General features: G+C 28.0%; 1 protein-coding gene across 1 annotated transcript in view; it reads right to left on the reverse strand.

The window, feature by feature from the left end:
• Positions 1–21,519, reverse strand: part of LOC136087324 (uncharacterized) — a 184,821-nt gene that overhangs the window by 24,191 nt on the left and 139,111 nt on the right. Inside the window, exons 10-11 of the mRNA XM_065809750.1 lie at positions 2,340–2,391; positions 2,139–2,222 (exon numbers count right to left, since the gene is read on the reverse strand). Of these exons, the coding sequence (XP_065665822.1) occupies positions 2,139–2,222; positions 2,340–2,391 (136 nt within the window). The remainder of the gene's footprint in view (positions 1–2,138; positions 2,223–2,339; positions 2,392–21,519) is intronic.

The raw sequence follows: 21,519 nt of genomic DNA on the forward strand, positions 1-21,519 counted from the left end.
TTACACTTATTTAGAATTGTTAGATTGTTTTAGTTAACTGAATGTAAACATGTTTTGAAAATTTAAAAAAAGTTTATTTAAAAAAAATTTGCGTTAAAAATAATTAAGATACCGAAATTTGCGTATTAAAAAAAAATATATTAACAAAAATAATTTTTTTTTTAAATTATTATTATTAATTAAATTTAAATTTTTGTTTCCCAAGTTTTTTAAATTTAAAAAATTGGTGGCAAAATTTACTTATATTTACATTATATTTTATTTATTTATTTAATTTTTTCAGTTTACTCTATTACTCTTATTTTTCAAAAAATTTGATTTTTATTTGTAAATTATGTAAATTCCAATAGAATTGAATAGTAACACATATGCAAATAATGGGGTTGATGCATAAGTACGAATTTCGTAAGTGCGAATTGGCATTGATGCGAGGCAGTTGTAAAAACTGACTTAAGCGCAAACTGACCTATGTGCTAATTAAAATAAGCGCGCCAATTGAAAGTACAGCTGGCATTCACTTGATTATCGCGAACTGACATAAATGCGAAGCAGTTGCAAACACTGGCATAAGTGCGATTTGGCATAAGTGAAAACTGACATGAGTATGACCTTAAAAGTTAAAAAAAAATTAAAGTACATACGACAACTGCTAATATGGACACTCACAGCAATATTTATATAGTCTACTGTTGGGTTTTTGTTAGGGAATGCTGCATATCCCTTTTATTTTATTCATTTATTATATATAAAGAAAAAAATACCGTTTAGCGAATATAAGCCAAATCACACTTATGTCAGTTCTCACTTAAGCCAGTGTTTGCAATTTCTATCGGCGCACTTATGCAAGTTAGTGCTTATGCCAGTTCGTGTTTATACCAGTTTTTGTTGTTCCTTTGCACTTACGTCAGTTCGCAATTACGCCAACTTGCACTTATACCAGTTTGCACTTATGCCAGTTCGCAGTTATAAAAGTTGCACTTATTCAGTCGCCCCCAAATAACTAGCAAATTAAATGTCAATAATCAATAGAAAACTATCTTTTCGAATAATCACAGAATATAATGTCTAATGTAGAGTCAAACATGTAAAGTTTTGATCAATTAGCAACTCCAAAAAAAAAAAAAAAATTAAATTGAGGTTGCGCAAACCTCGAAAAAAATGTATTGCTAAGTCGCAAAAGGTTGCAGCTAATTATTTAGTTTTTGTAAATTTACTTTGTCACACGTTATTTAATAAAGTTTTGGTTGAAACCTTTTCATACCATCTTTTTTGCAAGTTCATGGAAATTGAACTTTGCGTTTTTACCAAATTCTGCTGACAACATTAAAAAAATTTATAACTAAACAAAGGCTTATCTTCCAAGACCATTGTGAAATGTTCATGACTTGGTACTTTGTAACATATAAATAGATTGGCAGTAAAAAAAAAGTTATTTTAGCAAAACTGTAAAATAATTTCGTTTCATGATATAATTCATTGATATAGTATAAAAATCATCAAAGAACGTCAAGACACTTTAAAATTGTGACCTCCATTGACTGTTGTAGACAATTACTTTGGTTTTGACGAACCATGGCAAACAAGTATAATTACCCGTATCATAATAAGGTTTTTGCATTCAATTTTTAATTTTTTTGTAATTTAATTATTTCCAAGAAACAGCGAACCAATTAAGTTCAAAATTTTAACAGGTCAAGCTAATTATATATATATATATATATATATATATATATATATATATATATATATATATATATATATATATTATATATATATATATATATATATATATACATATATTTATATATACATATATTTATATATACATATATTTATATATATATATATATATATATATATATATATATATATATATATATATATATATATATATATATATATATAATTTATAGATATTAAATCATATATATTTGACAATTATTAACTTTTTAATGAAAAAAAGTAATTATATAGTAAATATATTTAAGTAAGAGTTTTAAAGTGTAATTTATAGTAATATTAATACTGTTTTGTTACTGAAAAATAATTACAATTCATTGCTAAAATAAGAAACCTGATTTATTTATTCAACACAATGTCTAGTAATTAAAAAGTTAAAAAAAAAATTATGTACAGACCTATAAAAGCATCATTTTCGCTATTTTCTGGTGGCTCAATCTTGACTATTGCTTCTTCTGGAATAAACATCGATCCTATTCCATCTAATAATTAAAAGTTTAACAATTTAATGTAGTTTTTTGTTCAAGTTTAACATTTTCGAAATAATAATATTTTTGAGATTGAAAAATAAAATCTATAATTAATAAATAGTAAAGTACCATTATAATTAATAGTTTTTTCGCCAACTCGCACCTGTTCACAGATACCAGTCTAAAGTTATTTAATGTTTAATATATTTAAAAAGAATATTAAATCCTAATTTCTTTTATATTCAATATAATATGAATTGAGTCACCAAATATTTAACACTACCCCAATATATTTCGTAACAATTTTGCAAAACCCCTCCTAATTTGTTTTTACAATTTTAACTATACTAATGTTTATAACAATGCTTCTTCAATCTAATTAATTTATAACTTTTAGTATATTTATTGTTTTTTTACACCCCTATAATTCCGTAAATATTGTATAAATTAACAACGCCGTGTTTGTAAACTGGATCCCAAATTTAAATGGTTATTCCTCCGATCAGCGCCGTTGCTAAAAGTCATAGGCCGCCCCAAAATAATTAGTCATTAGGGCCCGAAAACCATAAAAGTTCTCCTTTGTTAAGTATTACTTAAATACAAAGCTCTTTAATTTTTTTTTTAAAAAAAACTCTAATTTCAAAAAGAGGTCCTGAAATCGTTAGGCTTCTCCCAATTAGGGAGCGTGGGGGAGACACGGCTCTGCTTCCAAAATATACATGCAAAAAAGTAGTTAATTAATGTAATTTACTCGCAACCGAATGGGCACCGCGATTTTGAAAATATTTTAATTTTTTTTTTACTTAATGCAGAAAGGTGTTTTTGTAGTTTTGTAGTTAATCTGTTTTTATCCGATTTTAATTTGTTATGGTTTCAGCAAATAAATATTTTTAAAATTTTTTTTTTTATTTTACAATTTTAGAATATTAAACTTTCAATTTTTTTAACATTCTTTTTTTTAAATTGTTAAATTTGTTAATGTTGAAATAAAAATGACACCCATCTTAATTAACTAATTTTGTGAAAAAGTATACCATTCGTAATAAAAACTTTCAAGTCAAAATTGTATTCAACAAAGAGTATATTATTCTGCCACAAAATTCTCAATTACTAACAAAGGTAACAAATAATGGAACACGCTAGGGATACCCAGTCTACATATGAAATCATTGTAATATAATTGTAATATTTTATAAAAATTTATATGCAACAATATTTAATAGCTGTCTCATTATAATCTTTTTAGGATCCTCATTAAACAGGCTTCTGTTTCAAATACTGAGAAGTTCACTAGAAGATTATTTTTTTTTTAAGTTTTTTCTTAGATTTTCTTTTTAAACTTCAAAATCAATTGTCTTTTTGATTATGCCCTTAAATTAGCAAAAATATTCCCATTTTACAAATGCATTAATCATTCGGACTATACCAAGTATAGACCGATATCATTACTTTCTGTTCTTTTAAAATTGCTTGAGTGTTTAATTTATAATACAGTTTATTAATATTATACTAAAAACAACGTGTTTCGCCTTAAACAATTCGGATTAGTTGGCCGCAGGGGTAAGTTGACGAACTGCGTTTATCTTTAAAGCCTTTCATCAGAAAATGACAAAAATTACTCAGAAACTTCCTTATTGACTATTTCATCACTCACTGTAGTATTGTCAGGATTCGCGCATGCGCATGGGAGATATTGAGATTTTTGCGTTTTTTGGACAAAAACGTAACTTTTAGAACATCGCTTCCTTTTTACTTTACAAAGAAAATATTTAGTCGTATGAAAAAAAATTATTGTAAAAGTTACAGTCACAATTGGTTTACTATATCCAATTAGACTTTTTTTTCAAAGCTGCCGTTTTTCAGGATCTATAGACTGTTTATTAAAAAAAAAGCTTTCGGGGTAAGTTGACAAGTTTTTCACGGGGTAAGTTGGCTCATAGCATTTACTATGGAAAAAAATATTTATTTTTATAAAATTATTATTATTTTTTTTTTAGTTTTTAACAATATTGAAAATTTTTTTTTTTTTTTGCGGACCCGGAAAGGCCCCAAGAATTTTTTTTTGAAAATGGACGCAAATTTTATAAGATACCCTAATCAATACTCTTTAAGACTACACTTTAATATTTTTAAAAAAATGTACTGTTAAGGCTACAGAGCTCATAGAGTAAAAACCGAGCCAACTAGCCCCGGTCTCCCCTACATCGTAAATAATAATACGACTTCCTTTAAAAATGTTTTAATGCAAATAACATTTTTAGTAACGCGATCTATCATTTATTATAAAATTTTTCCTTTTTATGAAAAGCGTTATTACATTATACTTTAAGTGGTAATTAGTACTTTAGCCTTGAGTAGTTAAAGTTTACTGCTATAAGTATTTTCATAAAACAGGAAATTTTTTATAATAAATGATAAAAGCATGACTTAAAGTATTTATTTGACCCTAAATTAAGCTGAGTATGTAAAATACATAAAATAATTGTGGTTATTTTTCTAACTTTTTAACAGACGTCTTCACTGTTTCGTTATTACTTTTTAAAGACTTTTAATAGTCTAAACACTTGTTTTTTTAAGTTTTATTTTTTAATTCTATTCAGTTTATATATTAAAGATTTTCTTTCTTGAATTTTTTTATTCGTTTTATTATATATTTAATTATTTATTGTTTTTCATAAAAGTAGTAACAATGTGATAGAAGTTATAGAGTTCAAAGGGTAAACTCTGTAAAGTTATTCTCAAAACACTTGAGTCAACAACAACAGCTATAACAAGGCATTTAAAAACAAAACGCAATATTGAAATTCTTAAATGCATTAACTCTGTTCCATTGATGACATTAAAACTGTACCTGAAATTTTGAGTTGACTATCAGCTATTCATTGAATCAGCTTTCACATTATTGCTAAAGGTGAAACTTTGCGATCAGCATTTGTGCCCTGAGATACCAAATCCTTCTTACCGTTTACACCAAGAATACCAAATCCCTAATATTAAAGTTCTCAAACCGTTCGCAATCTTGTCATTAAATACTTCACGTTAGTCAAAAAACAAGTTATAAATTCTTTAAAAATGAAACTTGATAACCAACGTTATTTTTAGTCATACATTTGATTAGTAAACTTCTGTAAAAAACAGAAGACATATGAACTTGAATCTGCATCAAAATGAAGAATTTCAGTTGCTTGGAGTTTCAAGAATCCAAGGTAGAGTGCCAGCAACAAAAGCCATTGATTTGATTAGTGATAAGCTTAAATCATTTGATTTAAATTTAGACAAAGACATTGTAGTAAAATGTTCTTTGTATTCACCGAATCAAGTTCAAGTTCACCAAAAATTAGGGAGCCACGAAAGTAATTAATATAACTATCAAATGATTTATTTGAACATTATAACTTTGAAGCTAATTTTGGATCTATACTTGCATAATATTAGGTAAATAATTTAGAGGTGTTTTTTTATCATTAAACTTGTTTTCATTTTTGAGGATTTTTGGGAGAATTTGTTTGTATTCGTTTTAATTTTACCAATAAATTCATTAATTTTGTTCCATGTTCTTTTGTAACATTCTTAAATTTTGAATTTGTTTTGAATTATATAGCTCCTTTTAAAAGAGTATTAACGGCCAACTATAGTGGTTGTAAAGCAAGACAAAGTTCATTTATGACATCAAGCTCATTTTTATTTAAAGAAAAATCAATATTCATACTAATCAGAGCAATTTTCACTTCTGTTTGCACCTCCGAAAAACGTTTAAGCATATCAATAGTACTGCTCCATCTTGTCCTTGAATCACAAATCAAAGTTTTTTCTTTTCCAAGCTTTTCAATTAGAACTTGAAGATAAACATTCAACAAAAATACTTTTAAGAATAATATTAAGTTAATTTTTAAGAATAATATTAAATAAATTTAAGAAGTTTTTTTCAAAACTTCTTAAATTTATGATATATACAATCGCTCATAAAAATACTTAAAACCATAAACCAAAATTCTAAATAAAAAGCAGAATGGTTTTCAAACGCAGCACTAAACAGAGCATGCTATCTTAGATCCTCGAAGTTCGATTCTTGCTCCTCTTTTTTTTCTAATCTATATAAACAACCTTTCAAAATTCATGAAAAAAAAATCAAAAACTTGAATTCAAAATGTTTGCAGATCATACAAATTCATTATACTCTTCTTTAAACAATGATATATATGATGTTGTAAACAAACAACTTCAAAAAATTAATATATGGTTTAAATCAAATAAGTTGTCATTAAACATCGAAAAAACAAAATATACTTTATTTCATTCAGTTCAGCAGAAAAACATTTTAGCAACAATCTATACTAAAAGTAGAAAATACTAGCATTTAAAGAACCCGAGAAACTAAATTTTTAGAAGTGGTAATTGATAAAAATATCTCTTAGAAAAATCACATAAATTCTTTTGACACTAAAAACATATATACTTTATAAGGCAAGACCTATATTATCTCAAAGTGTAAGTTTGGTGCAGAAAGTTCAAGAACATTCTTTAAAAAACACGTGGTTTCTTTTTGTTAGTAGTTTTAATTATTTTAGTTGTAGTTATGAATTTAGTGGATTTTTTAATGATGATCTTTGTGAATAGTTATTTGATTTAAATGGATGGAAAACTTTTGTAAAGATGATTTAAATTCAGGTTAATAGATAAATATTTGTAAAGGGAAAAAGTTTTGTCTCGATAGATCAAATTACAACCTAAATTATTATTAGCTTATTATTAAAAAAATTATTATTAAACTAAATTATTGGATATTTTTGAAATGAATGATGGAGCTTCGGGCGCTGCCGTTTGGATACAGCAAACCAAAGTGATTTCAGAAATGCAGAATGTAAAATTGAAGATACTCTTTCCAATTCTTCTAAGAGAAACTTAGTATACGATGCTTAACGCTCAAGTTTAGTGTACGATGCTTTAAACGCAGAAAATAAGCAAGACAAAAAGAAGTTGAGCGCGTCTTGTTAGCACCACTCAATGTAGATGCTTATATGGCATACGAATTTTCGCTAAACGAAAATTAAATGTTGGAGAGGAAGTTGATGTGTTTTGGATTATGCATGTGTAGATTACAATGTTGGTACTGTGTTTCGAAATCAAGCTACAAAAGTTCCATTGGTGTGTTACAACAGAACTTGGGTTAAATTATATTGCTCCTTCGCAAAGAATCTCGCTCCGAGGAATATGTTTCAATGTTTCAAATGTGGGGATAAAGGACACGTGACTGCAAAAGGATGCAGAGAAACGAGTGCAGGAACGAGAAATGTGCGCCACCTTGCACATTCCTCGTCTATTATTCATCTAAAAGTTAATGGTATGTTAGCGACCGCTTTGGTAGACAGAGGATATTCAAAGATAATTTTAAATCAAAAACTGTTATCAAGAAATCACAATAAACCCCATAATCTCCCAAAGGTTGTAACTTTTGACGGTAAATTTTATCAATGTAATGAATCAGTGGTTACCACTATTGAGGCTGATGGTATCCAAGTATGGGACGAAGTTTATTTGGTGGATTTTTAACTGTTTGGAGTTGGTATGTTTCTTGGAATAAGTTCATTAAATTGCCAGGAGGAGTTTTTACTTCTCCGTGTGGAATGGCAAATTTTGGGTTCAGCTTGTGTAGAACAGCAGTCTCAAAGAAAGATAAAGTCAATAAGCTTGAAATTAAAAACAAAATCATAAAGCAATACTTAATGGTGTCAAATTGGAAGTTTAATAGAGAAGGCCCCAACCAATTATTTAGCAAAGTTGTGGAATACGTCAAACCAAATTATGCAAAAGCAGAATATGAAAACGAACTACGGGATTGAATCAATTGTAAATTGTTAATTAGATATGACGGAAATAAGATGAGACGACCCAAAATGACATATTCTTTTAATTGCTTTTATCCAACGAAATAAGGATAATAAAGTCAGACCCGCTATGGACTGGAGAGAAGCCAATAGTTTTATTGAGACGTATACAAGAGATGCAGGTGTGTGTTGAGAAGCTAAGGGAATGGAGAAGAATGGGAAACAAACCAGCTATTATTAACTTACTTAAGACTTATCTCCAGTTAAAAACTGAGGAATCTCTTTGGTCATTCCAAACAGTATTTTTCAAAACAAAAGGTATTGCTTGATACGGGTTGATTTTTGATTAAATGTTGCTCTAATATTAATGAAATCTGTTGTAAGTGTTGTTATTGATCAAGACGAACTGGTTAGGAGGGGAGCATTTGCTTAAGTGGACTACTTTTTGTGAATGAGGAAGTAGTGAGTCTTGATTATGTCAGGAGACAATTCAAAAAATATGATTTGGAGAGTAAGGAAAGTGAACAGATTGGATGTTATGGAGTTCGTATATTGGAATTACGTTTGTACAAAGTTGGTATGATTTTGAAAAAGTTAAACAGAAGAGGAATGTTTTTCGTTTGTGGGCAGTTGGTACTTCTCTTGCCAGTGTGTGGCTGGTTACATGTAGTTTACAGCCTTATGAAAAGAAAAGTGGTTAGTTTGACGAAGGATTGGGCAATAAAGTTTGCAATGAAAATTTAAAGTTTGTACTTTAAGAAGTTTTGATGAGGTAGAAAAAAAATGTAGCGTATGGTGATTGGGCTGTACATGGTGACGAGGGTGATGTGTGGACTGACGCTAGTTCTTTGATAAATGATGCTCTTATTCGAATTGGTAAAACTACTGTAGAAGATGCAACATGGCTAAGAAAAGAAATGTCTGATGATCACATAAATATGGCGGAGCTGGGTGCTGTAATGCGAAAAATGAATATGGTTTGACGTGCAAACTAAAGAAAGTGACTGTTTTCACAGACTCTGCGACAGTGTTCCACTAGGTCTTTGACGCTCTCACTGGTTAGTCAAGATTGAAATTAAAAGCAATGGGAGATTGATTCAAAGTAGACTAAGCGTTATGCAACAATTTATTGAAGAATATGGTCTTGAAGAATGTTAATATAAAACTTGTTCCTTTAAAAGATAACTTAGCTGACGCATTGAAAAGAGTTCGAAGTAGAGGGTTGAATAAATTGATAGAGGATGAGCATTCAAGTAATTTTGTTGAAATAATAGTTGCAGAGGCTGTATCCATTTTTAGCATACACAAGAAAACCGGGATATATGGAGTAAATTGAACGATAAACTTTCTTGATACATTAATTCCAAGCGCTACCGAAATTGACGTGCAAGATGTAATTAAAAATTGCGAGCCAAGTCAGTCCATCAATCCAGCATCTGTACAATGGGTGAAGAAAAATATTGAGCGCAAAAGAAAATTGGGAAAGAGTTGCCATGGATATCACGCTTTTTAGCACAGAAAATTTTTTAGCTCTAATTAATTGTGGAAATTCAAGATACGCCCTGTGGCGACAACTTTCAAGTTCATACAGAAGTATTCACATCACTTGAATACTGAACCTTATCTTTTGTGAGCAAGGAGTGCCATCTTTTGACAGGTAACGATTTTGACAGATAACAAAACAACTTTTAAAACTGAGGAGTTGAGAAGTTTTCTTGATGGTTCGGAATAGCGCATTAGGTTTTGAGCTGCCTATTATCCCAAAGGAAATGTAATCGTGGAAAGAAATCATCGTGCAATTAAAAGAATTGCAGAAAGATAAAAAATATCATAACCGGAAGCAGTATATTGCTACATGGTCACAGTCGAAAAAAATAATGCAAGTCTAATGGAAAAAATATACAGCTGTTATTTTTTTTCCATTGGACTTGCATTATTTGTTATCGGATATGTTTTACGTAACACGGAGTTCCGTGTTACGTAAAACATATCCGATATCGAAATGACACTTGAACATGAAATATTTCTTAAGTTGAAGTAGAAATAAACACAGACAATGGTCATAATAACGCGCAAAATTATGTTGCGCAAATTAAAATTATGTTGGAGACGATTCAAAAAGATGTACTATAAACAAACGGTGAGTCCAAAAATGGGTTCCAAAAAACAGAATTGTTGTTAAATAAAGTACTTGAGAACGACGCATGCCCAAAAAATACAACGATTATTATTTGAATGATTCTTAAGGTCCAAGGAGGAATGTAAGTTTAATGCAGAAAGTTCAAAAACATTCTTTAAAATTTATGTGGCTTCTTTTTGTTAGTAGTTTTTAACCATTTTAATTGTAATTATGTATTTTGTGGTTTTTGTAATAATGATCTCTGTGAATAGTTGAAAGTTCTAATTCAGTGTCAAACTTGACTAGCTCCTAAAAAATTGAAAATTTGATTTCGATACAGTTTTACAAATTAACTTAAATAATGCGCAAGTTCACACTGCAGTTCAAAAAAGAAAGAATCTCAAAAGAGTAAACTTGAGGCAAATAATTATCGAGAATACTTGGGATTTCAAAGATTGTAATGAATCTGGGAACACACCGACCCCTAAATTGAGTGTGGACCCAGAATTTAATCAATATGAAAATTTGTGTACCCAGAATGTAATCATTATCTCAATTTACCTAAACATGAATAAAGACATATGGTATTTACACTTCTCTTGAACAAATAAAATCCTATACAACAACTTATATATTAGAGTACATTATGATAAAATAAAAGTTGAATTCTCCAAATATAAAAGAAATTAAAAGTTGCCATTTGGTTTAAAATAACCATATTCTAAAAAAAACTTGAAAAATTTATAGTCTTCAGATGCACGGAGGAGGAAAGAGGGGAATATTCAAAATCATTATCAAATGTTCAACCACCATAGCAAACAAAATCAAAGACTTTATTTGGCCTGAGTAAAATGAAACATTTATTGTTTGTCCTGACGTTACTAGTTCAAATTGTACAAGAAACATATTTTTTGCTAGAAAAAGCACTTACTTTTTAAACTTGATGAACAAAGTTTTTCAAGAAGCAAGTTTACTTAATTTAAATTGTTGATACATAAAGAAATAATTTTTTTTTTTTTTTTACAAAGTATATATTTCGAGTTAGGTTAACAGGCCAAGAATTAAATGCAGTATTGACCTTAACGTTATTATTCAATCATATCATGGTAAAACACAAATTGTATAATCTACAACTAAAAATATACTCAGTTGCTGCTTTTAACTCCTTGCAAGAGGTTTACAAATAAAATAATGAATTATTTGATAAGTAAAACTTGGAAAATAATCATGTTTAAACTTCAACATAAAAAAACATTAAGCTTAATAAGTTTATATTCATATAAAAGTTACTTTTATAGAAAAGCTTTCCACATCACGCGAGCAAGTCGCTTCAGGCATAACTAAAATAACATTAAGTCGAGAAGGCATTGAGAGAGGCCAGCCCTATAAATTCAGGTAGCTATATTATTATTTTTATTATAAAACTGTTAAAATAGATTTAAACATTCATTCTCTATATTATAATTTCTATAATTTAGAACAGAAAGATATGCAAAAAGAGTTATAAGACTTATAATTAACCATTTATATTGATTGCTAACTTTTTTGAAACTTTTTCAATTTAAATTTAGTTAAAGATATCGTCTCTACAGAATTTGTTTGTTCAAAATCCATTATTAAACAATTAAGTTTAAAAATTTATTATAATGTAATTAAGCATTTTTAATTTAATTAAACTTAAATTTAATGGTGGAAATCCTTTAACTTTGTCCATTGTAACTACAAACAATAAATCTTTTAGAAAGTCTTTTAATCTGATATCATTCTAAACAGTTATGGAATTAATTTCTATCCTGGCATTAACAAAAATATTAACTAAAAATAATGATATCAAGTGTGCAAAAGAACCCAGGTTAATTTACTATTATAAAGAACAATGTAGTTAGCTTGATGACATCATTGCAATAAGAAATTGATTATAAATATAAAATAGAACATGATGATTTTATGTTAAAGGATGAAACAGGACATATAGTATTTATTCATGACACTTCTAAATTTAGTCTTTATATTGGATATATGATAATGGAAAATTTTAGTGGAAAGAGGCATGGACCCTCTTTCCAGTATGTATCTCATTTGTGTATCCAATGATAGAGGTTTTTGCTATTGTTGAAGGTATTTCTAAAGACCACGGAAATCTGCAGAAAATCTTGAGTTGATTTAATTTAAATGATGTTACTTATCATATTGCATTTGATTTAGGTGCTTTTAAAAACATTATCTTCAGTTTTATTTTTCATTCTAGTAAATATGCCTGCCTATAGTAGTATAAAAGAGGCGTTCTGGCTCATTTTTTTTTCAACCATATCTCTAACCATAAACTTATATCATAATTAACTATAAACTTATCAATATTCTCATAAGTCATTTCAATCATTTACTATCTATAAATTCATAACTCATTTCAACCGTTATCCTAGTTGTCCTATTTGTCCTGTTTATGATGACCATAATTTCTGAGCCAAAATAAAACAATATATAACAACCATAATATATTATTATATTATGGTAACAAACTATAAACTGTGAGCTTTTTTTTGTAAGTCTTTCAAGTTAAGCTATAATTTCACAAGTAAAATCTACGCGTAAAAGAAAACATGTGCTATTACATCAAAACTTCCAGATTATCCAACTTGTGCATCCCCAGAGATCATTGTTACTACTAATATTCTTCCAGAAGGAACACTAGGCATGGAATCAGTAAAATTTCTCTAAAATGAGATAGTAGTTGTAGAAGCAATTACTGAACTTGATTGATAAAATAGTCCAGATGATTCATTTTTAAATGAATTAATATTAACACTGTTCCACGAAGAAAGATAAAAGTCTTCTTAACCAGATGAGCAGTATATACATACACTATTCTGATCAAATCTGATTGAAATACTGTATAATTATTTCCGTTATATGGTGTCCAAGGTTGCATAATAGAGTAAGTATTTACTGGAGAATTGTATGCATCATATATGCGTACCAATTTTCCCACCAATTTCCAGATAGTCCGTTAACATGCATTCTAATATACCTAATATAAACACCTTGACCAGCATTGTCTGTAGTGTCTAGCAATATATACTATTTACCATAAGTTGTGTTCATAAATCTAAATATTTCTGGGTGTAATTTAATAGATGAAAATGATTGAGGTATTGATGTAGTCATTGTAATATGGGGTTGTATCCAATATGTAACGTTTTGACTAGTTTTATTGTATAATTAAATTACTAGTCTAGAAGTAAATGGCAGATCAAGTGTAAAGTATCTTTCTAATGCATTAGCTGTATATACATTACAACCTTGTAAAGAGTTTGCATAAAATGGTACTCTAAGTGGTGAAAGTAATAAATCACAAGCTAAAGGAATATTTTAATCTCCAACACTAGCTGTATAAGTAGAATAATCTCCTATGCAAAGTGTATGATCTGCATATATTCTAAGAAATACATTACCTGGAACATTATTATTAGGATCTAATCCTTGGAATGCTAACTTTAGTTTCCTGAGAATACCAGGACCAGAAGATTGTACAAAAACTGTTGTTGCATCAGCACCTGTATTTGGTAGAATAGTCTGGTATTTTAATCCAAGGGACGTTTAACTTGAATTTGGTGTTATTTCTAATTCATTAAGATTTTTTTTTTTTATTATCAACATAACTTTTTGTAGAAGCATCTTGTGAGTTAGTAGGTTTTGCTACATTTATTAATTTATTAGAATTCATATTGATATTACTAGCTGCATTATTTTGTCCATCTCTGCTAATTAACAAGTTATTAACTTGAAATAATGTTAAACCATCTACAGCTACATCTGAAGTATCGCGGCATTTTATATATAAAGAAAATTTTTTTTAACTTTTTTTAAAAACTACCATAGATTATTAATAATATTCTGAAAATCATGTCCCTCGTCTAGTTTTTTTAAATTATATAAACACAAGTGTCCACAGAATGAGGTATTTCCAAACTGAACTCTTTCACTATTATAATAAATAGGTCTTTTTAAATAATTAACAATTTCAACGGGTGGTGGAAGTCCGTAAAGCAAAAACTTAGTTTTTTATCTCCGTCTTTGTACGAGCAAATCCAGTGAAATCTCTGCGTACTTGAATCTCCTGTCTTTAATATTCCACATTCTTTTCTTTGTGTATTTTTCGGTAATTCATCTCTTAAAAATACACCTCTAAAATGCTTTATTTTTAATTTTTTTTCTGCTTTGATCAATTGAAAATTTGTTAGCGGTTCATTTGGTAAAATTATTCCTTCAACATTGATAAGTTTATAATTGTTATTTTCCATATTTACTTATAAACTGTTTTTTTACTCATAAAAACAATTTGACTTTTTAGGCTACCCTTCCCCACACCCCTTATATAATACAACTTTGATTTGAGTCTTACAAATTCTTCAATTTGTGCTCCTCCAGTCTCATCTTTAAACATTCCTATTACTTTCTTATTAACATCAACTTTAAAGCCTACATTGTTAATTGCTGGGTGCTTTGGGTTAAACTCACTTGTATCAAATTTGCTTTCAATATCTTTGAAAATATCGGAATAAAAGTCTTCTGTTTTAATTTCGTATGCTAAAGAATCTGTATCAGTGAATAATAGTTTTGCTCGATCAGCATATTTTTTCTTTATGTAATCATAATGAAATTCATATATTAAAGTTTTGCTCAAATCTAATATACACATTTCTAAGTAAATTGGTTTAGCATATTTTAATTTTGTTCTTTTCATATGTTTTGCTATTAAGTTTTCATCAAATATTGTTCTACTTTCAAAGTTCGGATTTGATGCTAGATTAAAAGCTTCATTTCTGTCTGTTACTAATCTAATATCAACTATATTTTTAACATTCTCCATTTTTTTTCCAAACACTAAATTGTTCATGAGTTTAAAAAAGTCTTTTTCAAAATCATTTGTTGCTTTAGTTCTAAGATTTGTATTTAGTTCAATGTAATAATTTAGCCATGCTCTTTCTTCAAACTTTATGCCTCTATGAATTTTAGTAATCTTTAATCCTAATCTTTCATATAGTTTTAGATTTTAATAATGTACTATATACTTTTTCTTATTATTCAAGTTGGGTACTAATTTTTCAACTTTATCAATATTTATCCTTTCAGGTGCGAGTGGATAATCGTTATGTTTATCGTGTGGATATTCAGTTTAACTTCAACTTTCTTACCCTCTTTAATATACTCATCAATTTTAATTTCTCTAGAAAAGCTAATATACTTTTCTACGTTGTTTGGTATATAACTCAATTTTCGTCCTGATAATTTCTTTATAAATAAGTGAGAATCATAACCAGATAAATTGTGAAATAGTACTGGAAAATATTTTGGAATTTTATAATTTGAATTACAATTTCGATGAGCTGCACCTCTATATTTTACAGTAATATGACAATGGTCAGGTCCTTTATCTTTTCCAAGTTTTTCTCCATAAATGTGACATTCTGTTGATGCATTAAAATCATGCTTGTTTTTAAGAGTAAATATCATCTTTTTTGGAAGTTTAATCATATCATGTTTATGATATCTTCTTGTAAACTATCAACAAAAAAAATTTGTGAAACAACATCTGTTTCACTACTTGCAGTAAATGTGACTGGACTGCTTTGATAAAAACTTTCATCAAAACATTTAATATAATAACAGAAGAAACTTGGAATATGTTTTTGATATTGTTTAGTATAAGATTCATTCGGATTTGGTTAATAAGTGTCAATTTGTTTGATGAAACTTTCAAAGTCTGCATATACTACAAACGGAACTCTCATTGATTTGTTGTGATTAGTAAATTGGATTGTTGAATTTGGTGGTGGAAGTTTGATACGTACTGAATCATGTGTTTCACAATTTGTTTTATGATTAGATAATGATTCTTCAAAATTAAACCTTTATAAACAAATTCCACGATAGTGATTTTTATAGAGTTTATTAGATGTTGGTGATGAAAGTAATCTGCTTAAATTTTTTTATTAAACAGTAATGATTAGATCCTTTGGATCCATAAGAATTAGTTTTACCATTTGAGAGTAATAGTAAATCTATTAATTGTTTGCGATCATTATTCTTTGATACATGCAAAATATGAACTTCTGAATTTTCATAACCATATACATTGGCACTGATATCTTGATTGTTCTTCTCAAATTGTGTTATTTGATTTAATGATACTGGAAATTTTATTTTATCCCAGTTTATTTTTTCAGCTTGAATTTTAAGCTCTTTATCTATTCTTTCAAAATTTTTTTCTGTTGGATTTAATGCTCTTTTGACGCACCACTTAAAACATTGATTATCTTCATTCTTTATATTAATTATCGCTTTTTTAGTTGCAAAATTTTTAGCAAGGGGATTGTATGATCTAGCTTTAATACGATTATACTCAATAATATTTATATCCATATTTTTAACAGAAACAAATCTCCAACCTGATCCTGCTTGTTGATATAATGATAATGAGTCCAATATTTTCTGCTTTGATATTTTATAAAACTTATCTAAATCTGTTGATTCTAATACAACTTGATTATTTGTTCTAAATGGAGCAGATGTGATTACAGTTTCTCCTGTTTTAGTATCAGTACGCTCTATTTCACAATAAAGAACTATATGAACCTTTGAAATTCTATTTGCTTTTAGTACTTTAATAGCACTATTTTTAGCAACATTTATGAAGGATAGAGCATCGTAACTTTCTATTCCTTTACCTGTAAATTGTTTTGTCACGTTTTTAACAGATGATATCTTTAATTTAAATTCTATTGGGTTTTTGTAAAACTTATTATACAACTCTACTACTTTAGATTTTAATGCTTCAATCTTTTCATTAGCTGTTTTTTTAGTTTTATCAGGAACAAAAGACATAATCCAATTGGCAATAGAACTATTTGATTCTTTTTGAGATATTGATGTATTAGTTGCAATAAAAGGTGTAGGATTCAAAATTATTGAAGATGATATATCTGGAATAGAATCATCTAATAAAATTATCTGTTCGACTGATGAATTTGTGTGCACTCAACAGGTGTGTGTGCTATCGCTTCTAAGAATTCACTTTTTCTCATTCTATAATAATATTTATTTTATTTCGCTCTATAGCGATTTGTTTTAATTCTCTGACATTTTTATTTTCCATTTTTATATAGCAAGATATTTTTTTTTAATTTTAATTTTCTTTAAATAATTTTTCAAAATAAAAAAAATCTTGTCGTATTTTTTATTATTAAAAATATTTACAAAGCACATGTAAATATTTTTTATATTCTGATTTTTAAATATATCCCCATCCTCGTATTCTACAATAATAAGTAATATTTCGATATTTTGCAATCTCCTGCTCTTTTGTAATTCTCAATGTTCTATATATGAAAGGTGTAGGAGTTAAAATTTCTGAAGATGTTATATCTGGAATAAGTTCATCTAGTATATTTTATATTTTTATATGACAAGATTTTATTTTTTTAATTTTTCAGAATTTGATATTTTAATCTTAAATCCATTATCAACTTTTCCATCACGTTATTCGAGATATCTCCATCCATGCTTAGTTTCACGCATAGCACTATATAATTTTTTATATATTTTAATTTCTCCTGTTTCCATGTTAGTCAGTTTAACATTGACTGGTTTTTTATTTATTGTTCCTAATCTTTCATATTTTGGATCTATTTCTTTTTCTTCTTTTTCACGATTTTTTCTAGGTCTCCCAACTGGAATCTTCTCGATTACTTCCTTTACTGAATGTATTCTAGGTCTCCCAACTGCTCTTTTCTCATTTACTTCCTTCACTTCAGCCATAATAGATTCTTTATCTAATAACCCATTATCTATAGCAATCATTAGCAATGTTGCGAGATGGTCAGACGTTTTTGAAATGTTATTTTCTAACAAATTTTTTAAACTTTTCTTTGTAAATTTCATTCTTTTAATATATAAAGGAAAAAATTTAATTAATTTCCAAAAAAAATTTAATTTACAAAAACTCAGCTGCTTCTAGCTGTTGGAAATTGCTGATTTGGGAATGACAAATTATAATCAACAGCAGGACATTTGTCTTGAATAAGCACAATGAACATACTTTTCAAGTCGTAATGATCAAATATTGAAAGATTAACAGTTTGGTTCCCACTCTTACTTGTTTGAAATCCAACAATAATGTATCTTGGGTTTTCAGGAGATGACTTTACGCTCAATCTCCAAGAAAATGTAGTAGCTTGTGAAACAGCTATAGTATCACACTGACGCGCTCGAAAACTTACTGGAAATGTCACTTTTGATTCGATTTGCTTATAAAGTTTAAACCTTTCTACATCTGATGGGATCACATGTGGCATAAATAATGATTTTTTACTATGATTAACTTTTCCTGCAGCTACAGCAGCAAGCCTGAAAATTGCGTCATCATCACTTGATCTTACAAGAATTATTGTATATTTAAGCCCATAAACAACTTTGTCGTAATTATTACAGATTCAAAAAATGTGTCTTAAAGGTACGTAAAATAAAAATTTTCCTTATATAGTTGGTTTCTGAATTATGTATGCTTGTCTTGCAATTACTGCTGTTGTTGTATTATCTTTATACCAAAATTGATTAAATCCTTGCGCTACTTGAAAGTCACTTGGGTATTTAAGCATTCCTAACATGGTAGTTGCTTGACCTGGAAAATAAACAGATTCTAAATCTAGGTTTGATAATTAGTATGTTTTTCGACTAAATAAATGCATAAGACCACTATTTGTAAGCGCCTCTGCATCTGTATAAGCATAAGCTGTTCCATCAGCTTTAACAAGTTGTCCTTCAAATAAGAGAAATGCTTTAGATGAAAGTGTGAACAAATCTTGTTGCTCAATGTTGATTTTTATTTCTCCAGAACTTTTTAGATTTACACCATTTGCTGGTTCATATTCATGTTTCTCAAATCTTTCAATTCCATTATCTACAATTGGCATTTCTGTAGAATTTAATACTTCGGACGTAATCATTTTATTTTTTTATGAACAATATAAAAAATTTTTTTTTATTGTCAATTCTCAAAAAACTATATAAAAAATTTAGCTAGTCTACGCGTAAATGTAATCTAGCTATGCGTAGCTCATTGATTTAACAAGTTAAATCTACGCAAGTCTATTACGCAAGTCGAAGGCCGCGTCCTTTTTTAACTAGATCTTTTATTCTTATAGCATTTTTATTTGATACTTTTTTTTACTTATCTTATTGCAGACCCCATCATTATCATAATTATATTGGTTGTTACCTCATCTGCATTATATTTTAGATCTTTAGATGCAACCAAATTTGAAATTATTTCATCAAATTTATTAATTTTATTTAATTAGTTTTAATTATTTTTATTAATGTTGTTAATAAAATTAATAATGATAATAAAATTGATGAAATAATTTGAAAATATTTCATCAATTTTATTAATGTTATTAATTTTATTAATAACAGGTTGTGAAACTATTTTTGAAGATGCTTTATCAATTATTTGTTTTCCTTTTTCAACTGCAGCTTCTATTGCTGATGATGAATGTTGGTTTCCTGCTGATTTAGCGGCAGTTATTATAGTTTTTCCTAAATCAGTAGCAGTCATCTTCTTCAACATAGCTGATGATACTCTTGTTACATTTAACGATTTATTCGTTTAAATAAATCTCTTATACTTTCGAATAAAACACTTCCTCCAAAAACGTGTTTCTTTATATATCTCTTATTATGAACAATTAGCATTTTTATGTACTATAAATATTTTTTTATATACATTGATATTTTTTATAAATTATTTTGTATTAATTTATACTGTTCAACATCTGTTATACCTTTCTCTAATAATGCATCACAAGTTGCAACAGCTTCATTTCTTGCTCCAGTGTTTCCTGCTTGCAGCTATACATAAATCAAGCTTTTCAACTAATGCATCAGGGTCGCCAGGAAGAATTATATTTTGTATTACTGTTCTTCCTCCAATTCCATATCCTTTTGATTTACGCTTTTTATTTATATCTCTCCAAATAGGAGCTATTATTTCTCTGTATTTTCCACTACGAGACGACTTTGGTTTGTATGGGTTTGCATCAGAAGTAATTGCATCTGTCTGTATTAAGGTATTTCGATATTTTTTAAGGTCATCAGTATATACTTCAGTATATAAATTCTTTTCAGGATTAAACTTTACTATCAACTCCCTAAGACCAGGATACCATAATATGTTTGATCATCAATAGTTATATCATTATCATTAATATGTATTAGTTTTTTTCCAATATAAAATATATCATCTTTAGAATGTATTCCAAATATAGTATCTGTAGATTTTTTACTATTAGCATACATTCTTATATAATCTGTTGCAAATTTTCCTAGCCTTACATCTTTATTTTCTTCATGATAAGGCAATAGTTTTTTAGAATCAGTTATCATTATCTCTCTATTTGCTTCAGGATAAGAATTTGAAAAAGTGAGTGCAAATTTATCAGCTTAATCTTGCAATTTAGATATGTTTTTTTTATTCCATCTTGACTATAAATTATTGGCTTGTATAATTTTTCTAAACCTACCTGTAAATTAGTTTCACCCATTTTTTGATGTAAATTATTCTGCCCTATTCTTTTTTTATTCTCTAAAAATTCTTTGACTATTTTGTCTCTTTTTTCAGGATCTTTTTTTAGAAATGGCATTTTGCTTTTTTATAAATAAAGATAAAAAAACACAACATAAATCGTTTTACGATTTACGTTTTATGTTTTGACGTTTACATTTTTACTAAATCTGCTTTTCGAGTATATTAATTATTTCATCTCTTCCTTGTTTAATTAATAATTCTTTAGTTTGTTCATAAATTAAGTATTTTTAATTTGTTCTAATTTGCTCAAGCATGGCTTTAAATTTTTCAAGTTCACTAAGTATTAGTTTAAATTTATTGTCATCTATACTTCAATCTACTAAAGCTTTAGAAATATAGTCACTTATTGTATTTAGTTTTGAATCAGCAAATAATTTATTTTTTTCATGCTTTTCTGCTTTTAAATTTAATTTTTTATTAACTTGCCCACCTATTAATGATAAAACAACTGCTCCTGATGCTGCACCTTCACATGCTAAAGCTACTGGTGCTGCAATTATTGTTGTTAAATAGTTCCAAGTGCCATAGCACTTGCTAGTAAAGAATTATCAATTGCTGAAAATATTTTTACAGCCTATGATTACTTAACATATTTCCCTTTTCACTCTCACTCTCTCTATTTCTTTTTGAATCTCATTAATTGTGTTTAGGCGATATATATGTGCACTAATAATCTTATTTTCTTCATTAGGTGCACTTGGAAGATTTGGATATATTTTA

The sequence above is a fragment of the Hydra vulgaris genome, chromosome 11, assembly GCF_038396675.1.
Source record: "Hydra vulgaris chromosome 11, alternate assembly HydraT2T_AEP".
Lineage (NCBI taxonomy): Eukaryota > Metazoa > Cnidaria > Hydrozoa > Anthoathecata > Hydridae > Hydra > Hydra vulgaris.